Raw genomic sequence first — 25204 nt, 5'->3', positions numbered from 1 at the left:
GTTTAAGGGAAGGTCATGTTTATACGGTAGACAATGCCAAATATGACCAAATCTGTTTTTATTCACATTTCACACAGCAAAACAATATTTTTTGTACAATAACAACACTGTTGTGTCTTATGAATTTATTCTACATAGTTAATTGTTCAAATTGTTAAAAAGTCCAAAGAAAAGTGTATGTTTTATTTCACTCTATAATCCAATCCAACAAGAGTACATAGGACCACAGAGCTGAATGAGCACATGACAGCTGATTATCGAGCACTTCACAATATTGTGTTCACATCTTCACCTGCACAGACGAGTGTGTTACCTGCACATTGAATCCAGGGCATCCTTATCCAGGAAGTGATGATCACGCTTCGCCCACTCAATATCTATGGGGAACATGCAGTCTGACACACAAACAAGGATAAATGACACAACAGGATGCTGCCTGAAACATCATTTGGATCAGTCTCTTGGAGCTGACTCTACAGGCTGTGTCGCACAGGATTACATTAACACCTTCATATTTACCTTTGAATAATTGCACATACTGAGGGAAGCCGGCTGCTCGCAGCCAATCACAGGCCTCCTTGGCTTCAATCTCTGCAAACACAGAAAGAAATAAAAGCATTTGATTCAATTATAATCATTTCATGCTCCGCCCACTTTAAGAGGGCAAATATTTGCACTTAATCAGTCGTCTGTTTATGAAGTTTAATTACATTTGCATTTTGTTAAAAAAGAAAAACACTGAGGGAGAAAAACTGGAGGCACATACAGGCTATTAATTATCGGTGACTCTTGGATGAGGCAATTTTAATTACTGCTAATTTGCTGAAAATGGGAATGGGTGCTTTTCCTTCCTCTTCATCTTCTGCATTCCTTTACTTTCTGCTCAATATAGATGGGCAGAGCAACGTAACTGCTGTCACAGGTTGATGCACATAAAACTGAGATTTGTGAATCTTTGTGTCAGTGCTGAGATCTTATTGTAATTCAGGGACGTGACAATTAATAATATACATTAGAGTACCAACACACACAACCAATTAAGCCAAACGGCAGTCAAGTGTTTTACAGGCAACTGACACACAGTGGTAGTAATAATATAATGTTTACAATGTGAAGCAGCAGAAATCATTTTCTCAGTCTGGCTGCACAGCTCAGAAGAGGATTTGGATTTTTGGAGAGGTCTCAAAATATTTGTCCACCACAAGCCCTATCCCCAGATTGTTAAACCTGCTCTCTCCGTGCGTAAGAGGCATGTTGCACTCAGAATGCTGCCAAGGGCATTTCTTGTTTTCATATTCAGGCAGCATGAAATATGGCCGACATTAGCCGACACTAAAGAACAACAACAGCAGTTTGCCCATGACTGATCGGAGCTCTAAACATTTCCCGTCTGGTGGTTGTGTTTTTTACGGCCTACTTATTTGTTTCAGTGTAGATGAAGGAAGGACACCTAATTCTCATTTAATCTCTTGTGACTTTTCAGAAGTTTTGCCTAAAATTCAATTGACAGCCGGATGGAAACTTGGCATGTGACGTGGTCTCGCTGCTTCCCTTGACTCCCCGGGGGTCAGGAAACAGCGAGACACAAAGCAGATGGCCTGGATATGTAAACACTGGGGGAAAATTCAGCCATTAAGGCAATCATCAAAATGACAGAAGGGAAAGAAAGAAAGGAAAAGTGACTAACAGTCAGGAATAAGCCATGAAAATGAAACAGTGAGTGGTAAAATACAGAGGAAATATCCTAAGTATGTTTACTCTGGACCTTCAAATAACCTGTTGGTTACACAATTCGAGTCACGATGAAGATATGGCATTTTAAACAGAAAGTGGATCAAGTGGAAGTCACATGTCTACGAGAGGATTTGTGAGACTACCACAGTGAAAGCCCTGAACTTTGCACGGCTCTCACACCACGACAGCCACTGACATCATACCACTCACTGTCCCTATCCATCACTACACCATTAAATCGAAAAATACAGCCCATCAATTTAAAAGCTCTTGTTATTAAAGCCAAATTTCCACTGTTAATAACTCTAATATCCTGTTTTAAGGCAGCAGTGGCTCAGAGCTTAAAGAAGAGACAAAGGCTGCAGAGGAAATCTAGTTGGGAAGCAGAGTAGTATTCAAACCCCAACCACTGCAGGGGAATGAAAATGTACAGTACAATGTACTGTTGGCATAACTGCTTTGCAGAATAACCTTTTCTTCGATTCTTTACAAGCTGCATGTTGTTTGGATATTAAAAGACGCATTTGGCATCACTGCAACATTGTAAACACAAATCTATAAACTGTGTGTTCAGGTTTACAGCCAATCTGTCTGTGATCATCAAGAGATCACACTTTATACTAAAGAGACCGGAGTAGATCTTTCCTACAAGAAGCTCAATTCTAAGCTTCAGACTTGGGTTTTGATTCCACTTCCAAATGTGAGGAGGAAAGTTTTCTCATTTTTTGCTTCTTCATTGTGTCCACTGCCCTCTAGACACGACTTCACTAGATTGCCTGTAGCATTCAGCCTTAAGTCCATTTGCTCCTAAAGACGTTCTGTAAATCCTGATCAATCTCCTAAAAATAACCCTTTTTCAAATAAGAGAGAGCGCACAGGTAATGGTACTAATAAAGTTTTGTTAATCTACATTTACTTGTCTTTGTGTTCTTAGGCTGTTCCGTATTTACACTGCACACAGCCCTGTTGAAGAGTAATTACTAGAGCCGAGCTGAGCTGAGCTGCTGCGGTCAACAAGAATATATGTTTGAGCTTAAGTACAAAAGTTTGATTTGCTTGAAGGATAACACTCACTAGTTTTCTTAGATTATCTCTTTTAATGAATCAATTAAACACAGCCACCTCCTTGTTATTTCACTTCTGTTAATGCCTATTTTGCAAATATATATCAACTTTTTGTGTATTATCTTTGCAAATCAGGACCCTGTTCGTGCATTACAGTGCATTTATCAAGAAAACATACATATCCTGTTGTCTGAGAACCAAGAAGTTAGGAGGAAGACAGTACGTCAGTCGCACGTTTGAGAATAACCCTAATACCTTTCTTACCTAATTACAACACACGGTTTGAATCTCATCAGGAACAAAACACTCCACAGCAGAAACAACAATAAACTTTATCCTCAGCCTGCATGTTTGGCCAGTGACTTCAGATGTCACATTCATGGGCCCCTCTCCACTCAGCTCAGCGTTTACGTAAGTGATGGTATCTACTGGGCTCCTGAGTATGACCACAGCAGGCAGTGGCCTCTTCCCTTTTCCAAATGAGTTTGTCTCTGAGGAAGTTGTGATTGGGTCCCTCTGGGCTCCGATAAGAGATTTGGATGCATGATTAGGGTGACTCCGCCCTGCTAGCGGCAGGAAGCTGGACAGCATGTTTCTCGATGCTGAGAGGAACTATGGATGGTGGGGTTACGTGCTCGTTGGACCGTTTTCTGTTTGGGTGTTTATGTTTTTCTGGACACCAAAGCTGCAGCTCAACAGAATAACGACTCGTCATAAATTAGGGTTTAAACCTTTACTGTCAGGGCAATCACTACAAATTAGTGTGAGAAAATGGAAGAAGATTTTTATTAAAGGATATAATCAGACATGGATTTAATGTCCTTAACATAATGTATTCCTCTTCAGACTGAAGAGGAATGTGTGTGTGCCACAGCAAAAAAGTGTTAAAAAAGCTACATAAATGTACAACTACACTGTGCATTGGTGTATATAAAAGAGGGAGTTAGTGAATGAGAGCCTTTGTCTTGTTCATAGTTCATGAATGCATGTACTTTAGTTTACATGTGACAAGTTGACAGCAGAGATGAATGGGCAGCGTGTCAATCCTTCACAAACTATGATGTGGTAGCCGTCCGAGCTCTGAACCTCCTTTCTAACCAAATCCACTAAACGAGACTCACACTTGGCCATATTTCTAAACAGCCTCATTCCAGTCTGAGTCCAATATCAAACTGATGTGTGAGGGCTTTCACATGAGTTTTATGCCTCACTAAACACCTGCATGGCTGCTAAGAAATAAAGTGTGGTCAGTGCTCTGCCTGCAGTTCAGAGACATGCTTGAGAGCATCTCGCGAAGCCTCCAGAGGTGGGGCTGAAGATCAGAGGTATGTCAGCTGTCAAAATGGCAAGGAAAGTTTGCTTCTTCCTTTCCACTATCTGAAGGTACTCCCCTGTCAAACCAGTAAGTAAGTTGACAATTTGAGATATCTATGGTCACGAAAGGCCGTTGGGGTGACCACTACAACTCTATTCACTTCCACTGTGTGTGTGTTCAGTGCAGCAGGATGCCTGTGGATACTTTTCTTTCTGGTAAACCAGGAACCTTTTAACCCATGTGGCAGCAGAACAAAACAACAGTGACACATCTTACTTTTTATTAGTGACATTGAAAAATAAGATAATAAAAATAGCACTGCTGGTACAATATTGTCTACAGTGTTATTGAACTGTTGTAGTTCATTTCAAACTATCACAGTTCTTGGATAAGGCTACAGAAAGACAGTGGTCTGGCTTAATGGAGAAAATAGTCCTTTCACACGTTTATTACACATTTCACCTTTAAACATAACCTTTACCCTAACCCTAACTGTACTGTGACAAACAACCACCATTCCACATTAGCACATTATAGTTCTTATATTATTGTATATATACTTTTGTAAAGTTAGATGCCCAAGATAGACAGTATCTAACTGTAAATGTAACAGAAATTAAGTTTGTTTAATTTTTCCATTGATGAAACATAAAACAAAAGCTAGAACTCCAGTAACAGACTTTGAGCAACGTTTTTATGGGTTTACATCACAGAGGTTGTTTTCACCATCGGCCACAGTGTGCAGAAAAACTAGGTAGTTGCTGAACAATAGTGCTGTTCCAACTGGGCATAGTCTGGCCCACAGGAAGACGTCCACCAACTGACCAATCAGAACAGAGTGGGATGGGGGAAAGGGGAGCTTTAAAAATACCTGAGCTAGAACAAGCCTCAAGTCTCAAGTACAAAGGAGGTGTTGCATAAAATGACTGTGTAACGTTTGTACCTTATCAACGAAGTCCCAGAATAAAACATAAACCCTAAATTAAGCATAATATGGCCACTTTAAAGCTTTAGACAAGTGTACATTTACGAACCCAGAAAGCATTCCTTCATATGGCTCCATTATAAAACACATAAATGTAAAACTATGTGCAGGTCACTTGCAACTGCTATCAAGGTCAATTACTACATTATAAGGTACTTATAGACCCAAATAAATATGGTTTTACACCAGGCAATCCAGGGGAACTCAGATGTGACCTATTACTGAGCTTACTCTTAGCCCCTACACGGTGTTAATTACCCAAGAGGAAAATTAATTACATTATGAACAAGTGCAAGTGTAAAGCAGCAACAAAAACTACTCACACTTATCAAAAGAGAGCAAAAACCATTTAACCTTAGAGCTGCACCATTCATGCCCATTCTAGTAGATTCCATTAAATTCAGTGATTATAGCCACTAAACAAAGACTAAATGGAAGCCATGAAGTTCAAATCATTCTCTAAAAAATTAGAGAATGACAGGACATGCATAAACCAGCAGTCATTCAGTCTAAGAAATTTCACAGCAAATATGGATTTAAAAAAAGCCAAATGCTACTATGACAACGATCCTGACACCTGTCTTTTGACACCGTGGAGTGAATAAAAATTCTGCTTTATTTCACATAGGTGTTGAACTCTGCAGCTGCAGCTGCTGTGAAGCTTCAGCATCATATCCAGGTTACATTCCTCCACCTCAAGAGAGATTTAGTGATGTCAGCATAAACTACGTACACCACCACCAGCCTCTTGTAGAGAAGTTAGCCGAAGGTTAAGATTCTGGATAATTTATTATCACAGTTGTCAGGAATAACAGAAGAGTGTCAGTGTAATGTTCTCTGTTTTAGTCTTTCCTGTTCTATTCTTTGTAAGCTGACGTACAAGACTAATAGCTCATCCCTACGTAGAGGCCAATCATTCCTGTGCACTGTTGTCTTCTGTTGCTAACAACATTGTCTGTCGTGAGTCTTTGTACCAGTGGAAAGAGAGCTTTACTGAGTTTAGGTAAGCATTCTCCAGTTACCATGAAGCACACTGGGGTGACTACAGAGGCATTTCTTAGAAACAGATATGACGCAGCCGGGCTAAAAAACAGCCGTCACCAGGCCAAGCCGAATTCAACCACATGAGAGAGAAAAGGTTTTTTATGTGAGAGCAAGTCATTTGTTGTTTTTGGGTCCAGAATGCTGGTCACCTTCCACTAACTAGTAATTTTACTAGTCCAATTAAATTACATAACCTATTTAGAAATGTTCAACTCTGCTTCATGGTCGGAAACAGCTTGGTCCAACAGAGACAGCATATGATTTCTATGTCACTCTCTGCGGTCTAGGAAGGTTTAATTAGTCATTCTCTTTAATGTAGGTATTGTAAGTGGGGAATGGACAAAATAACGCAAACTGGGTTGGGCCCATTTTCACAAGCACCATTTTATGGATGTTTAAGGACTACCACTACTACTACTACCACATATGAAAGTGAACAATTAGCCTCCCTGTCACTGGCCTTTGAATCAGATGGAACAATGTCAGCAACAAGAATGCAGATTCCTCACCTGAGAGAGCTGATGTAGTTCAGCACAGGTGGTTCAGCAGCAAAGTCTGGTGTCTATGAAGCTAAGAATTAGCATTGGATTTCATAGGATTGCGGGAAAGCATTTAAATGCAACTATCAATATCATATGCTTAAAGGATTTGTCTGACGTCAAAGGAAATATGTTCAAGTGCTTTGTTAGATGAAAAAATGATAACACTGTCACACCTGTCCACAGTCAGCAGCTGCGTCACTTAGTTTAGGACAAAGATTAGAAACAGGGAGCTATTAAAGAGAGAGTGACATGGAGGCCGAAGTAAATACTGCGCAGCATAAGGTTTTATCAGTGGAAGGGGGCTTTCATCGGAATGGTGGACTGTCTACTCATGCCAACATAAATGTGATATACAGCACTTGATAATGCCAAAATGCACACTGGTAAGGTAATAATGAAAATATTGATTATATCACAGGACCTCCACACAGAGCAGACAGCAGTCAGGGGAAGCCCAGGTGAGCTGATATTTAACTAGTTGAATACTGTGTGTCAGTACACTTCAGTTGCACTGTGCGTCTTGTGAGTGGATCTATTGAACACAGCACTACACCACATACCGTGTATCCAGAAAGTATTTACAGCGATCAACTTTTTCCACATTTTGTTATGTGCCTTATTTATTTGTCTTATTTATTTACCTTATTCCAAAACTGATTCTACAAACAATACCCCTTAATGACAACTAGAAAAAAAATCACATGTACAAGTATTCACAGTCTTTGCTTAATACTTTGTTAAACCATCTTTCGCAGCCCAAGTCTTTTTGAGTATGACGCTACAAGCTTGGCACCTATTTTTAAACAGTTTCTCTCATTCTTCTTTGCAGAACATTTCAAGCCATTTTCAGATCTCTGCAGAGATGTTTAATTGGGTTCAAGTCTGGGCTCTGGCTGTACCACTTAAGTGGCAGTGGTGTGGACTTAACCATATTCAACTCAACATCAGCAAAACTGGTGATGGATTATAGGAGTCCTGTCCATCCCTCTCTCTATACAGAGGGAGGAGGTGGAGGTCCTATCTGAGTACAAATACCTGCAAGTGTACTTGGACAACAAACTGGACTGGACTAAGAACTCAGCAGCACTGTACAAAAAGGCTCAGAGCTGGATGTACTTTCTGAGGAGACTCAGGTCCTTCAACGCCTGCAGCACCATGCTGAGGATGTTTTATGAGTCTGTGGTTCCAGTGTCATCTTCTATGCTGTGGTCTGCTGGGGCAGCAACATGAAGGTGTCAGACACTAACAGACTAAACAAACTGATCAGGAGGGCTGGCTCTGTTCTGCGGGTGGAGCTGGACCCTCTACATGTTGTGGCTGAAAGGAGGATGCTGTCTAAACTCCTCTCAGTCCTGGACAATCCCTCCCACTCACTGCACAGTGTGTTGGCTGGACACAGGAGCACGTTCAGCCAAAGACTTATTAACATTAAGTCCACAGAGAACCACAGGAGGTCCTTTCTACCTGTAAGGGGTGGGGGAAGTGAAAGTGTATGTCTTATAATTGCTGTCATTCCACCATAGACTATAAATATTGAATTTTAAATTCAGAGTTGTCCCATAGCCACTCCTTTGTGCTTAGGTTCATTGTCAAGTTGAACGATGAACCATCGCCCCAGTCTGAGGTCCAGCTTACTCTGGGACAGGTTTTCATCAAGGAGGTCTCTTACAGTGAAATACTTAACAATAAAATAATTTATTATATGCTCATTTAGGTTTAGCATATTAGTGTGTCTTTTGTAATTATTAAATTGATGTATGTTATCCGATGTAAAGAGAGAGAAAAAGAACAACCTATCAACATTATATATCAGCTATCACACTGTAATTTGTGTCTTATGTCACACTACTCTCTAATGACACCAAATGCAATCTCACTTGTTACTGAAACCAAGGATCTGTTTTACAATTTATGGGTAGCAATGAATTTATAAAATCTGAGCTATAAATGCAACAAAAGTACAAAAAAGCTTCGACTACATATTTCCAACTTTTCACACACAAAATAATATTTTAAAAGTTCTCTCCAAAAGATCTATTCCCACACACATTCAGAGCGATTCCTACTCTCTTCCTGCCAGAGAAAAAGCTTTTATTCTACAAGAGTTCACAACTGTGCTCGTGATGTTTTCAGGCCCACATCCTTTCCAACAATAAAGGACTTTCAGTTAATACTGGAGTGCTTCAAATTCCTTTTTGGTTCTTGAACCAAAAGCTACAATGTAGATTAAATATTTACCTAAAAATGCTAAAAGGTAAAACCTAAACATTAGTTGAGTCGTCATTCAGTCTAATCAGCAAACTACAAGAAGAAACTTAAAAGTAGTCCTGCAACAATATTCTATCTGATCAATGGGATCCTTAATTACCACTCATTGAGCTAATTAACCAATCATCTCCTTAGTGAATCTCATCAAGCACAGATTGTCATCAAAAAGAAAAGAGGCAGAATGGAAAGGTTTCTCATTGTCTAAGACGACACACAAGCTCTAACCAAACACATACTCACTTGTGATCAACATGCTCTTAAGCTGTGAAATCTTCAGCAAATTTCCATCTTACCCCTGATATCTGGTACAGATACAGAGATTTTAAAAGAATGAATTCTAAAGAAAAACTCCTAAATCCAGTGTTGTAGCAGTAAAGTCCAGCCAGTAGTGCTGGTTATGTTGGACATCATGTTAATGAAGTCGCTGGTGAAGGTTTCCCCTTTCCCCTACCACTCCTCTTCCTCTGGCCCAGACCATGTGAACAGTGGTGGGTGGGTGGGTGGAGACCTTCTCCTAAAAATAGCCCAAGAGAAAACACCTCAGACACATGAAGGCCTGTCTGAAGAGACTAAATTTTGAATTTTTGTGAATGTTGGACATGCGAAAGAAGTCATGGAGAGGCCAGTCATGGAGCAAAACAGAAGATCAGTCACATGTTACCACTGGTGATTTCTGGCAATATTTTTATCTTTTGCTAAAACTGCATAATTTAATTCAGATTCAGAAATAAGCACAACAATTCAAATCAATCCATTTTTATTTGTATAGTGCAAAAGTCATCTCAAGGCACTTTACAGTGTTTAAGGTTTAAGACCTTATAAAATATAACTGTATACAGAACTATATAAAAAGCCCAACAATCCACTTCAGCAAGTGCTAGGCAACAGTGGAGAGGAAAAACAACAGAAGAACAGACGATACCTCCAGCAGAACCAGGCTCAGGGTGGGCGGCCATCTGCCTCGACCGGGTGCATCATTAGTATCACTCCTGTGACACTAATAGTGCACATCAATACCCTCTTCCTCTCAGACCGTGCACCATAGGGCTCAGATAGTTACATTACACATAGAAACAAGAGAGGAAATTAACAAGATAAACAGTTCTTCTGTTTTAGTTTGAATACTTTGCATCAGTTCAGATCTTTGACCTTCTCACAATCGTTTCGTGGTGGGGAGCTTTAAAAAGCGCCACTTTGGAAATCTAAGACACATTTCTGACTGGGCGAATGACTCAACTCAAGAAAAGATAAAGTCCTTGCCGTGCCCTAATAGTCTGTAGTTCTTCAAGGTTTCGACTCAGCTCAGTCCAAGGTATACCATTAGCGTTAATGGCCTTCCATTTAACGCGTAGGTGTTTGATTATGGCCTTTTAAATGTGAATAACTCCCTTAGAGAAGAGGGGAGGAGAAGAGAGGAGAGCACTGTGCATGATTCACTACATTAATTCACAAGTGGAGGAGGAGAAAGTGGGAGTGTGTAAACAACTAAGGGACTTTTTCCACAGTCTGTCAAGAGTCACAGAGCAAGAACAAGAAGAGTACAGAAATAGAGACAGACAGTAAAAGCTAGATAGAAACTTGTTTTCTTCTATTTGGAAAAATGTCTGAGAAGATTTCAAAGGCAAGTGGTGTTAGAGAGTAAAGAAAGTTGAGATATACAATATCATACACCAAAAAGACTCAATTAAAAAACTGATTCGGGCATTTCCAATAACACACTAAAACAAAAAACATTTCAGCCTCTGTCACCAATCAAAGAACGTGCCAATGCTCAGTCTAATTGTGATTCAAGGAAATATCTGGGACACCGTCTGTGGATTCCACTGCCATACTTTAGAGACTGAGGGGTGTTAAACTGGAACATGTAGTGATACTATGTGAAATCAGGTGAGCTTTAGAGGAAGGTTTGAAATAGTTGTCCGTAAAGCACCAAACAGCAGAAAGTTAAGAGACTCATTGGTAAAAACAGAGAAAACTCAGCAGCTGAAAAGCCAGAAATCAGACAGATTCAAACAAGTACTCCAACCTTGATGATCATACTACCCTTTGAAACAAGCAGTCAGAGTACCTTCTGAAATAAACTCTGTATGAAGTGTGCCTTATTTTCATCATTGTTTGGGTAGGTTTAGGCACAGAAATAACTTGGTTAAGTTTAGGATTTTTTTTTCTTTAGATTAATACTTCATTAAATTAAATTAAATTTAACCTTGTTATCAAAGTTTATTTTTATTGCCTTAAAATTGATCATCTGTGCTGTTGCTTATTCATAATATTGTCTTAGACAAAGATTACCTTTGGAGTCAAGATGAAAATACATCATCAGTCACATAATTAAAAGGACAGTTGCAAAACCTGCACATGGTTCATTAATGTTCAAGATAAAACCTTAACAAACAAACTAGTGTGTGCAGCTAACTAGGTCTAGTAGGAAAAGAAGGGGACCTAACCACACTCCAGTCTGCAGGACGAGCAGTATCACTAATGGAAGGAGCGAATAGTCAGATTAGGTGTAAGTTCTAGCAGTTGGGAATACTGCTGAACCTGGGAGACTGTTTCTCCATATCATCAGCATATGAATCACTCAGTGTGTGCACAAAAAACACGAGGACTTGATTAATAACTAATAACTAATCTTATTAGTCTGTGCATCTTTTTTGACCTTTTGTGTACCTGAAATAAACATCTGTGTTTTTTTTTCTCTAATGCTAATGCTCAAAACTTGAGAACTGGTTAAGTAAAAAGCTCTGTTTTGCTTTTACAAACAATCTGCAAAACAAATTAGTCACCACTTAAGGGTCATCTGAATGTTAATGAGGTGGAATTTCCTCAGAGAGTGGTGTCAGGCAAAAAGTCAGGCACAAACTTTTATTCTCTCTGCACAAAAATCTAAATAGTTTATGTTCAAATGTGAAGTTTTAACTTCAAAGAGGAACAAACAGGACTGAACTGGTGCGACTTTGCCCTCGACACTTCTCTTGTTATATTTGAAATTTCAGATGAGTCTGACAGATTGGTTCATTAAAGAAGACAGGATGACAGTGACCACGAAGGAGCGGCGGTGAGTTCAGCAAACCAGCAATATAAACTAGTCACATTTCAAGTTAATGAGGTGATGTTCCTTCTGGAGGTTAATGTGTAAATGTTTGGCAGCTATGAAAAGCAGTCCAGTATACACGGAGAACGAACAATGGTACCACAACTGACACAAAATCCTCAGAGAAACACCGGACTATAAGCAGCACATTATAATCACTATTATCATGCATCATTTGCAATTCATTTGAAAGCGTCCTCCCAAAGTCACACAGGGGAAAGGCATTCGGTCTCTGGAGCTGACAAGATGTTGACTGTAGCAATCAGGATTAAAGCCGAGCTCAGGGCTTGACCCCTGGCTGTGCTAACAAAAAGGCTCTCTCTGCTGTATACAAAGGCTACACAGGACCGCATTTCCTTTTCCCAAGCAAGAGCCTCACGGGCGTCAGAGAAGGAAGAATCAAACAATACTCCCAGCGGATGAGAGTTTCTGTGTGTGTGCGGTTTGAGTGCATACTTATGTGGGGTGTGTCTTATTTGTGTGTTTGGCGTTTGAGGGAGAACACGAAGACACAATGCGCTGTGTTTACTCTCACTCGCTTCGCCCCACTGCATATTCACTGCTGCTTGCGTGCGTGCTCTGGGGTGTGTACATGTTTGAGTTTACTCTGTGTACATGTGCTGGTGCTTGAGTGTGTCTGAGCTGTTGTGTAGTCAGATCTGAATTCGGCCTCAGAGGGTTTGGGGCTGGTATTTCTGATGGACAGGAAGTGGCCCACACTCCTGAACTATATCCTGTCCACTGATCACTTCAGCACACACTTGTAACTCAGCCCAGAGTCAATGTTAAAACCTTCAAAACCGGCAACAAAACAGTGAATCAACCAACGACTAATAATTAGTTAATCATTTAAGTCATTTATAGAGTAAAAATCATAAACGCTGTCCAGTTTCAGTTTCTATTGTGGGAATTGCTTCTTTTCTTTGTTTTATATAATACTCAAATAAAACAAACAAGTTGAGGACGTCTTCTCTGGCTCGGACAAACTGTTTAGACTAAACAATGTATTCATAAATGAAAAGCCCCAAAGTCCCAAGAAAAGCTCTTCTACTCCGCGAACACGCACTCGAGTCTTTTACAGCCTCTTTATTGTGATAGCAAAAAGTACATTTTATGTATACTGTACATACACAGCAGTAATAAAGTTCTACAACTACAGTAATCCAACATCTGCATGTGATCTGAACTGAATGATTGAAGCTAGAACAATTTTTAAGTATACTCTATTAATTTAGCATGTGGAAAAAGGCTAGCTATCACTAGATAAAACAATTCCTCAAGAAACTGATAACTCAATCACAAAAAAAACCTCAAAGCATATTCTTCGCCTCAAAGCTCAATCCACATATTTATATAGTGTCCACTGTGTTTGTCAGACAACTACTGTTGTCACACAACATGCTACAAGGAGAGATATAGCGAGGATTGAAGAGAGAAAACTACAGAACCTGTCCTCTGTTTACTGCAGCACACACACCCTTCTTCTGTCTTTGTGTTTGTAAGAGAGAGCCCAGAACCAAAACTAAAGCATTAAGCAATTAAACATGAAAGAGAAATGAAGTAAAAACAGAATTTTGTGGAACCTAGCACAATTTTATCACATGCAATAAGAGCAGATAATGTTAAGTAGGAGTTTGTCTATGCGAAAAAAATAGTAGCACAAATCTGTTTATCTCTGTGTTCTTGAGAACAGGACAGTGACCTCAGCCAGCCCATTCTGCAAGTCCTGCTTATAAATAGCCTGAAACCAGGGTGTGAGTGGGTCCAGCACTGTGAAGGTTTGCAAAATGGACTCAGTCAAAACTCCGGTCTATATTGTGGTTTGGACAAATAATATTACTGTCTACAATTTAAGCAATAATCCAGAATCCATCCAGTCTGAGACATTTTCTTCAAAACCACACATCATGCCAGATTTAGAGAAAAAGTCAGGGTATTATCAACCATCAAAGTCATTCTCTGGGGATCATATGCTGAACTTCATGGGAAAGTCATTAAATAGTTGCTGAATCTCAGGTGGTAGAGTAGTCATCTACGAAACCCAGTGTGAGTGGTTCAATTCCCGGTTCCTCCTGGCTACTTGCTGAGGGACAAAACACTAAAACCCTGTACATGTACTGTCTGGCTGCTGTCCAACCATAATTTCCCCAAGGAGACCAATAAAGTATTCATTATTGTTATTATTATTATTATTATTATTATTATTAAATTTAGAAGAAATTTCAGTCTGGACCAAACAGTATAATTTTCCAGTATCCAGGTTTGGGATAATAGCAACAATACATCTCTGTGAAGACAGTTTCTATTTAAGAGTCAGGAACTGCATGATCTATCCTTACTGATTTGTTGAGGACACAGTTGATATGGACTGGAAATGAGAATATGTGTAAAAATGTTTTAAGTCTATTTCAGTTCAAGACAAGGAGCACCACATTTCTCTTCCCTGGTTCCTAATTAGTCAATGTTTCCTCAATAATCAACGCAATTCATCACCTGTCTCCTGTGAATTTATCAGCCTATCTCCTGCTTCTTCCTGGGTAGAGGTAAACATTTAACATTTTTACTGTTAGAGTTTACAGAAACAAATCTCGTCTCAATCCGCCACCCACTTATTAGCTCCTATGAATTACCTGAAAGTGTGAAGTAGTGAGCCGTCCACATAAATATCACATGCAAAGAGTGAACTATGTGTGATAATTTGAACATGGTCACAGAGGTAGCACCCATTTGTCTGCAGCACTCCGCTCCAGGAAGTCCACACAATTAGTAATTAGTAACAAGGACTCTAGTACAAATCTAGTTAGTTGCTCCAAATTGGAATAAAAAGGAAAAAATACAGGGAAATAAAATAAGCTTGAAGAGTCGAATAGTGTTGAGTTAACTTATAAATCATGATGCAAAAGGCCCATTCAGCTTCATCTCCACTGTTGTTGATATAACAAGCAGACATGGCTGTTGGGGGATTTGCTTGATTGATAGCTTTCTTCTTCTCGTCTTGTTATCACCTTCTAGAGTTCATTCTTATTTCCAGGCTTAACCCTAAACATTGCCATAGTGTAAGACAGGTTTTGTTCTTGATAAATAGCCAGCTGTAGGGGAGTGCATTAGGATTGGGCAGATCTGAATATCTGAACCTGTTTCTTAGTAAAACAACATTCATTCTCCAAATGATGTTCAAATAAATGATCAACAATAATAAATGCACTGAGATTGAACAATTAATAAGTGGTGATTTCTCAAAATGAGCACACTTTTGGACTAAGACCCACTTATGGGTTTAATGTGTTCAGGTCCGTGGTTGCTTTATCCTGCTGAGTCATGGGGACTGTACTAGTTGACAATACACTATAAATAGTGATCTCTTGCTTTGCTTTGGGCACTGGATGCAAACCTGGGGACACTGCCAAGGGTCAGCAGAGCCCCTGGCACCATCTTCAGGGATGTTATTACAAGGGTTTCAGCACAATTACTGTCCCAACAGTCACGTAAGCACAACGTATGACAGTTGGCCTATACTGGTAAAATGTCTGACAATCTCCTCTGACCAAAGTCCAAGTGTGGAGACTGGTGAGGGCGAGAAGCTAAGCCTGGAGCGACTGTTCAGAAGCAGACAGTGACCACGAGAACTGTAAGGAAGTGGTCTCAGGAAGCTATTGAGACTCTGCAGGGGTGCTTTGAAGCCACAGACTGGAATGTTTTCTGTGACCAACATGGAGACGACATCAATTCCATGACAGACAGCGTCACAGAGTACATTAACTTCTGTGTGGACAACATCATCCCAACCAGGACAGTGAGGTGCTTCTCTAACAACAAGCCCTGGATCACCAGCAACTTAAAGGAGCTGCTGAACAGGAAGAAGAAGGCCTTTCTGGAGGGAGACAAGGACCAGGTGAAGTCTGTGCAGAGAGAGCTGAGGGTGAGTCTAAGGCAGAGTAAGGACGCGTACAGAAGGAAGCTGGAGAACCAACTCCAGCAGAACAACATGAAGCATGTGTGGTTTGGAATGAAGAAGATCACTGGCTTCAAGTAGAAGGGGAACCAGGTGGAAGGGAACCTGGACAAGGCCAACGAGCTGAACCATTTTTTCAATAGGTTTACAGCACTACCGCCCTCCCTCTCCCCCTCCTCCACCTCCAGACACTCTGCTGCACCCTCCTCCACCCTCTGCTCTGCCAGACTCACAGACAGAACAGTGTCTCCACTGCTGCCCCCCCACACCCATCCTACAAGGAACATCAGAGACGGTCATGAAACCACACCCGTCACTGGAACTCTTACAGAAGAAATGATCCCACCATCACCCCCCTCCCCTTCCTCTACCATACCCACCTCCCCTACCCATCTGTCAGTGACCAGCAACCAGGTGAAGAGGCAGCTGGAGAAGCTGAACCAGAATAAGGCAGCAGGACCTGATGGTGTCAGCCAGTCCTGAAGGCCTGTTCTGAGCAGCTCTCTGGGATTCTACAGCACCTCTTTAACCTGAGCCTGAGAATGGAGCAGGTGCCAAAGGTCTGGAAGACATCATGTCTGACGCCAGTTCCAAAAACATCATCTCCTTCTGCTCTAAATGATTACAGACCACTCGCCCTCACCTCACACATCATGAAGGTCCTGGAGAGACTGGTTCTGACTCATTTGAGACCTCAGGTTGAGACATCACTAGACCCACTACAGTTCGCCTATCGTCCCCGGGTTGGAGTAGATGATGCTATTGTCTACCTGCTTCAGCGAGCTCTCTCACACCTGGACAAGGCAAACAGCACTGTGAGGATCACGTTCTTTGATTTCTCCAGTGCCTTTAACACCATCCAGCCTGTCCTGCTGAGAGAGAAGCTCCTGAAGGTGCAGGTAGACTCCTCCACAGCCTCCTGGATCACTGACTACCTGACAGACAGACCACAGTTTGTACGACTGCAGGGATGTGAGTCTTTAATGTGTGCAACAAGATGCTGCAGATCTTCTACCAGTCTGTTGTAGCCAGTGCAATATTCTTTGCTGTCGTCTGCTGGGGCAGCAGCATCAGAGCCAGTGACACTAAGAAGCTGAATAAGCTGATCAGGAAAGCTGGCTCTGAGCTGGGGGCTTCTCTGAAACCTTTAGAGCAGGTGGTGGAGAGGAGGATGCTGCACAAACTGCTGAGCATCATGGAGAACAGCTCACATCCTCTCCACAGCCTGCTTATCAAACAGCGGAGCAGTTTTAGTCAGAGACTTCTCCAGCTCTGCTGTGACAAGGAAACGTTCAGGAAGTCATTTGTGCCAACAGCCATCAGCCTGTACAATGACTCCCTGACAGAGAGTCAGTGTCCACGCTGATGGTTTAACAATGTGTAACTAAGTCACTTTACATTCAAGTCCTACAGTGTGTTTAGTTGTTATTACTGTCTCTGTGTTCTCTGTGTTATTCTTGTAGCGTGTCTCGTGTATTGTTGTGTAGATCATGTTACTCAATGTTCAAATGTTTTTGTGTGTAATGGCTGCTGCAACACCAAAATTTCCCCTTGGGGATCAATAAAGTATCTATCTATCTATCTATCTATCTATCTATCTATCTATCTATCTATCTAAAATAAAAACAGCAACACTGAAAAGTCTAAACGTTCATCACACTGGACTAATTCATCTGCAGCATGAGGTCAAATCTCCACAGAATAACCATAAAGATGCTGATGATACACTTTCCAACTCATGCATCTATAAAAGCAACAAGCAAACAGTCCTAGTCAGTAGCTGGTTAACCATCACTGCTCTGGACACAGTTCAACACCAGTCTGAACTGAGGGGTTTTCAGCAGACTTTGAAAATGTCACGTTACTACACATGCTGCTTCATGCTCAGAATGACTAAATATCTAACAACAAATTAAAATAATTTTTGAACACAATATAGAACTTTATTTACAGCTGAGTAAAGTAGATAGTACGTGCCCAAAATATTCTAACCTGACTCGTAAAAACAAATCTTAAGTCACATAAAGACCTTTAAAGATGCACATTATCCTGACAACCACAGACTACACACACATTCAGTGGATGAATTTAGCCACAACTTGCCAAAAGTCTAGGTGACGATTCTCGGTCTTTCAGGGGGATTACATGGAAGCTGAGTCAGAGCAACCAGACTTTTTTCCTCGTTAGTTCAAACCGAGTTGAGTTCCAGAAGTTAGTGACTATACATGATCGAAGGAATAACATGAGCAGATTGATATCAGTCTTACCTCTTTCTGTACAGTTGTGGTCGGATGTTTACATCCACTCATCATTGACACGAACGTCATGGGAATAATGGTTTCTACGTTATTTATTGCAGTTTTGTTTTGTTGGGGCAGAATTAGTGCACAAACCCCCCCAGAGGATAAATCTACCATCTTCGTTCTCAGCTTTACACTGAGTTCTATGAACTTTCCTTTTATATGTTGGCAAAGAGAAGCTTCCAGCTGTTGTCAATCATAATCACTAACAGGAAGATAATCGATTCTGGATAAATTGCATTTAGAAGCATGATGGTACACCCGCATTGCTCCCCAGCTCAAAGCCATCATTGAGGCTCAGCCATGCTTCAGGCTCCTGTGAGTGGTACCAGACCAAAATTGGAGCAAGACGTAGGGCAGTGCTCCTTTATTTTTAAAAAAGCAGCTCTGTCCAAACTCCGCCTGCTCACATGCTCTGTCGCACACACAGCTACGCAGACAGTAAACTCCCAGATTTAAGGAGATATTGAAGGTGGCATTGAAACCTATAAGGTCAAAATAAAGTGTGAAGAAGAACGAATATGAAAACATTTGGAGCCTTGTTGTATTTATCCGTTAAAATAAAAATACAACACCTTATTTTACTTTGATATTTGTGCAGCAACCTGGAGCAATTTTCTTTGAGTAGAGCCAAGATGGCTGACCTCCGAGATTTCCTGTCTTTGCATTGTGAGTGTGTGTAATAAATTTCTCTGTGCATTGGTGTGTTTTTTGTTTTTGAAGATGTGTACATGATATTAAGCCATTATGTGACTGTGTACATCAGTGTTTTGTGTAGGTGCGTGTCCTATTTGGCAGTGTGCATCATACTGTTGCTCATTCCTCAGGAAGTCATTGTCTGAAAACACAATTACCATTGAACTGAGAGTAAAAGTTTGTCTGGAAATGTAATTTCCACTTACAATAGCAGCAGGTTTCCTTTGAAATGTGACAAGACAATAACAAATTGTCAATAAACACAGCAAATGAATGCACTAGCTAATTAGTCCACCTGCCAAAGCCTGCAGACTCTTTGAGGGGCACAAATAAAGAAGGGAAAACTCCTCCACAGGTGTTAAGTTTGATCTAAGCTTACAGCAGAGGTCCGTTGTGTAGCATTGAAAGACTCAAAGGCCTCTAAGACAGCAAAATAAACCAGGAGCACAAAGAAGAGTGGTCCAAATTTAATACACAGCTCTACATCTAGCAGCAATAACTCCTCATCCATGCGATCTAGTACAAATACCAGTCAGGCTTTACAGCATAGGCAGCACACAAAAGACAACAGAAAGTTGTTATTTGGAACTGATCATCTAGGTTATTGAGATTAATGCACAGATTCATTTTGTTCTCTAGTTCCACCAGAAGATGTACTATACTAATTAAAGTATACAAAGTCTGTGTCATTCACTTTTTATTACAGTGAGATCCAATTAAAAATCAGAACCGCTAAAATTAAAATATGTTGAGTTCTGTATTTACTGCTGCACCATCTAGTTTGAATTGTTATCTCAAACTTTCTGATGCCTACTTACTAGCTAGAGAGTGGAAAGTAAAAAATAGAAACACAATTTAATAATATGAACTGAACAGCAGTAAATACCAGCTACTTCATATTTTAATTAGCTCAATACTGTTTTTGAGCCGGTAGACGTCGTCTGCTTTTGCAGCCTTGTTGAATCTAAAAATGTATGCTGAAGATGTTTGTGTGTTGTTGTCCTCACAGAGAGTGGACATTATCCACCAGCATGTCAATATCAATGCATTCTGGACCTGGGAATATTTTCTTGTGTAAAAAAAGACACCTGAATGAGGGCTGTGTTGCTGTTAACATCTTCACAACCTGTGCTACATCAAAAAGACACAAAACAATTGCTTCTTGTTCCTCCATTCTTCAAGGCCTCCTGTAGCCACCGTACTGAGGCCACAGGAAGTGCCCGCCCAGAATGCAGTCATAAACAGGACAATAGGGCCTTACATGGACATGCCGCTCTGACCACTCCGTCCTGTTCGCCTGCCCAGGAAATCCCTCCATGATTAACCAGCCCTTCCTGAATGGCTGTGTGATTGCCTGTCTGTCTGCCTATTACCCTGTCTAACTGTTTGTCTCTGCAGTAATGCAACTGTCAGCTAGCCAGACTGAACCACACCGTATATCTGATGATCTGTCTTTCTCCCTTCCTGCCTGCTGACTTTATTAGAACCTCAATCTGATTTGTTTTAAAGGAGCAATAAGAAAGATATTTATAGCCCAGAAGCACAAATGTTCCTTCTGCACAGGGTTGATAGGGTCTGCAGATGCCGCTGAGATTTCTGGATGCAAAAAGCTGTATCAGAAGAAAGACTCAAGTTACACTAAATTATTTAACACCTCTCGAACCTCTGAGAAGCCCGTGGATGAGATTTTAAAAGAAGGGAATTGTTTTCTTGTGGGTGTTAATATTAGAACAGTCAATGTTGTACAGCTGTAGAGACTATGAATTTAGTAACTGAGTTAACATACTATTTCCTAAAATACTGGATACACTGGAGTGGATATGTGTTGTGTCAGTGTATTACCAATATCTTCAGGTTTGAAGTTAGCGCTTATACACATAACTAAACTACACTAATTAGTAAACTAAATCCAAAATTTGCAGACAAAATAACAAAATCTATTAGTTAATAAACCTTCCTTTTAATGATCCAATGTCATGATAACATTGATTTTGACACATCTCTTTGTATTTAAAGGGCAAAAGATTCATTTTGTTGTTTAAAGGGGATATAGTCCCTAGCTGGGGTGCGTCAGTCTGAAGAGTAAATATATAATTAAATCATATCATTAAAATCTGTTTTAACGAAGGCATAAAAAGGAAACAAAACATCCTCCTAACAATGAAATATCGTGGAGGGAGCATGAGGACTTGGGGCAGTTTTGCTGCCTCTGGACCTCGATAACTTGTAACTACGGAGGGGAATATGAATTTCAAAGTTTATCAAGGTATCTAACAGAATAATGCCAGGATATCCATCCACGGGCTGAAGCTCAGTGAAAATTGGATGATGCAGCAGGACAATGACCCTAAAAATCTAAGTAAATCTACTACAGAATGTGTTCAGAGACACAAAATCCACCTTTAGGAGTTGCCAGGTCAGAGTTCAGGCCTAAACCAAATAGACATGATGTGGACCCTCAAGAGGGCCGTTCACACTACACAGTGCATTTAACACCCTGAAATAAAATAGTTGGCTGTAGCAAGGCTCTACAGCAAATGGTCATCCTGCTCAAGAGGAAAAGACAAGACATTGTCTCTCAGTACATCACTGATTTAGCATGTAAGTTACCCGACTAGCTAATATCACTGCAATCACTCAAAAGGCGACGTCGTCCTGCTTTTCTGATTGAAATATTAACACAAATGTCTCATACACAGGACAATATTTCTGTTACTGTGCCATCTTTATTTCTTTCTTTCTCTCACTATCTGTTTCTCAAACTTTAAATCCACTTCACTTTCAACTTCAAATTACTCTGGCGGGATCGACACTGCCACCTCCTGAGGCCCATAAACCATCGATGGGAACAATGACTGATAACTCAGGAGCAAGAAAAAATTAGGCTGCTTTGTAATTGGTCATTCATAATCCACTTCTGAGGTGTTAATGGGGAGCCGTATTTAAGCTGCCAATGCTTCATATACACTTTCTGCAGTTGCACTAAATCTCCTGCAGTTTGTGAAGAGGTGTTAATGGAAGAAGTGGAGGGGGGTGTCAGACTTGGCCATCTGCCCAGGACGCGACTTTGCTTTTAGGTTTTCTCTGAAGTGACCACGATATACAGCTTATGATTAACACTTTCACTCTCGATCTCTCTTTCCATCTCTCTCTGTTAGTCGTTCTTTGGGTTTTTATTTTTCTGTTTTTCAATCGTTCTTTGTTATTCTGCATTGCTATTCGTCTGTGTCCGATTCTACTCACTTTCTTCTCTCTGTAAATCTTTTCATCTCTTTCTCCCTTTCTCTTAGCCACTGCACTATTAAAAGAAACACTCCCCCAATATCCAACAGAAATCTCCTGTAGGCTAGAAAGGTAGCTTAGACAGTTTGTTGTTTTGTCTCCCTGGTGGACGGTAGATGTAGTCAGTTTGGATTCACAGCAGTTCCTCTGGCTTCTAATTGTGATCCAGGGTCACAGAGGGTATCACAACATCTACAGAATCACAAAACCCTCCTGTGACATAATCCCCTTCTCTTCTGTTGGTCCATATGCTAGTGTGTGTGTCTCAAACACAAATATGATTAAATAGACAGCTCTGGTTGGTGTTGGCAATGCTGTTAATGCATGCCGCTCGTGTTACAGCTAACCACAGAAGGATCAAAAGGAGGATGAGTAATTAGCCTAAGTGTTAGGAAAGCAGCTCAACAACAAATGTTGAGTTGTATAATAATACGTGTATACAATATAATCTTTATGTATGATGATTATTATGAGCCTACATGTTTGGAATAAATCATGCTGGAATGAAGTTTGAGGCCTCAGCTCTGCTCAAGGTTACATTAGCTGCTGTTAGCATACCACACCTGAGTCTCCTGAACTGGTGGTCACAAGTGCACTGGGGACAATGTTGGATAACAAGACTGTGAACAATAAAATCAGAGATGTATTAAAAAGAAGGGATACTGGACTCCAAGGCTTGAATGGAAACTGCTCTCCTGGCGCATGAGCCTAAAACGTTTTTGCATATGTAAGTGCAATAGTGTTTTCAAGGGGCTTAAAAATGACTTTTCCAAAACAACCATATTTATCTTATCGTTACATGGCACGCTTTTTGAGCCAACTGAGGATGTTTCACTGCGCTATAGCGATTGGCCACTGTGAAAAATTGCCATGGTGGAATTATATTGAGTACATCCAACCATTACCCTAATTCGGGTCCTTAATATATGCATGAACAAAATACACCTCTGGTTAGGCTGCAACAATTTTCATACACTTAAATAAAACTTTCCATCACAAGTCTGACTGTGTTACATAAGTACAACAAATTGGTACAGTCCTTCTTTAAGACTGGGTTGATAAAATTAGGTTAATTACATACATACAGTCCACTAGTAAGTATTTGGTCAGTTGCATGTTTGTAGTTGGGTTATTGTATTAGATCAACATTTTTTTTTACGATAACACAACAAACATTATGATTTATTCCCCCAAGAGTGGTTGAGACATTTTTAAATTATGTCACTGTGAAACTGGTTGAAGTGATTTCAACAGTGAACATAATAAGACTAGAGAGATGAAACATGACAAACCTAAACGTCCAGCTCAGTGGAACAGTAAAAGTATATCTATTTTTTTTCTTGATTGCCATGGTGGCACAGAACCTTAATTTGAGGCCTGTAATCCCTCTGACATTTGCCTTTAACACAGAGCTTAATAATGTGGACCCTCACGTGCTGCTAATGGATCAATACAGTTTGCAAATATCAGACCTTTAAGAAGTTCAAAACTCTTTTAGAGATGTAATAACACCTGGAAAAATAAATATCACCTGATTTACCATCCTACCTTCTTTCCTTCTGTCTGAGCTAAATAATCAATATTTGTGAATTTGAACTGCTCTCTGACACAGTGCTAGACATGTAATTACACTGCTCATATATTAAATAATACCAATTACCAAATATTAATATGCACTTTTTGTGCTTAGGCTGCACGTGTGGTATTGCCAACAAAGATGCATGTTTTCCCTGGTCAATAAATCCTTACAAAAAATACAAGTAGAAATATTTGGCGAGCACAGCTAGGAAGCTAAAAAAAATGTTCTGTCTGTGATAAAGCAGCTGTGTTATAATTTCATTTTCAACTACATTCAGAAATCATTTTAAAATATATTACATCCATGCAAAGCTATTAAGGGTAAAATTTTCTGATCATTACAGTGCACATATTAGTAATTCTCTGCCTAAAATTAATAATGCATGTTGTTAAATTGTTTAGTTACTGCAGCAACAGAAAGTGGAGTTTACTGGTGGTGTACAGTGGGTTTGGAAGAGAATTTTGAACAGACGCCTGTTGCTGCTACAAACTGGGTTATTGAGAAAACTAACATTTTCGATGGCCCCTTCCGATTGATGTAGACTCACAAGATGAAATCAATCAGGAGCAGTAACTTTGACCTGACTTCACAAAGTCTACTTCATAAAATAAACCTTTTTCCAAAGATTTTGTGTACAGTTCACACCCCGCCATCACCAGAGACCAAAGCCAGGAGCCTGATTCTCATAAGAACCTGCCTCCTTGTGTTAGGAGGGTTCAGAGCAGAGGCTTTGGCAAAAAGGTCAGGCCACCTTTCGCTATTGAAAATCATTGACTGCTAAAGATCATGACATTAAAGGTATGAGCAGAGAGGCCATAAGAGAGCAGCAGCAAGGAAGAACTGATGAGGTGATGGCAAACAGAGACGGATAGAAGGATGGGGAATAGAAAGAACAAGAGAGAGAGAGAGAGTAACATGGGAAAAGAAAAGAGGTAAAGAGGAAAAAGAACAAGGAGAAAAACAGGAGGGCAAGTGGTTTGTATTAAGAATAGATAGAATACTACAATTTCTATTCAAAGTTTTCATATATTTTACCTAAATAATGCAGATATACTCCATCCAACATTTAAGTTCTGCATCAAAAATATCACAAGTAATAATGAACAACTGCACCTTTTAGGTTGTTACACATGATTCATGCATCAATCTTTAAACAGTACGTCTAGGTGGTACAACACTACTACAAACCTACAACTACCTACTTTATGAATCTTATTAGAGGTGCAACAGATCTGAATCTGAGGCTGAAACTGCAACACAAATGTCAGCAGTACAACAACACCCTATCTTGCCCCCACCCCACCACCAACAAGCTCTAACAACTGGCATCCTCCTGCATTTGAATAGT

At 40.2% G+C, this 25204-nt stretch overlaps 1 protein-coding gene across 3 annotated transcripts in view; it reads right to left on the bottom strand.

The window, feature by feature from the left end:
• si:dkeyp-23e4.3 (rho GTPase-activating protein 7) overlaps positions 1-25204 on the bottom strand; it is a 70223-nt gene that overhangs the window by 16912 nt on the left and 28107 nt on the right. For 2 of the 3 annotated variants that reach the window (XM_026371142.1, XM_026371143.1), the window contains exons 2-3: positions 520-591; positions 314-395 (exon numbers count right to left, since the gene is read on the bottom strand). In XM_026371142.1, the coding sequence (XP_026226927.1) occupies positions 314-395; positions 520-591 (154 nt within the window). Of the gene's footprint in view, positions 1-313; positions 396-519; positions 592-9193; positions 9359-25204 lie in introns of those variants that run through there. The other variant, XM_026371144.1, reaches the window with a different exon arrangement.

Source organism: Anabas testudineus, chromosome 14, assembly GCF_900324465.2.
Source record: "Anabas testudineus chromosome 14, fAnaTes1.2, whole genome shotgun sequence".
Taxonomy (NCBI): domain Eukaryota; kingdom Metazoa; phylum Chordata; class Actinopteri; order Anabantiformes; family Anabantidae; genus Anabas; species Anabas testudineus.
The sequence above is the reverse complement of the archived record's forward strand: the minus strand, read 5'-3'. Positions and strand labels throughout refer to the sequence as shown.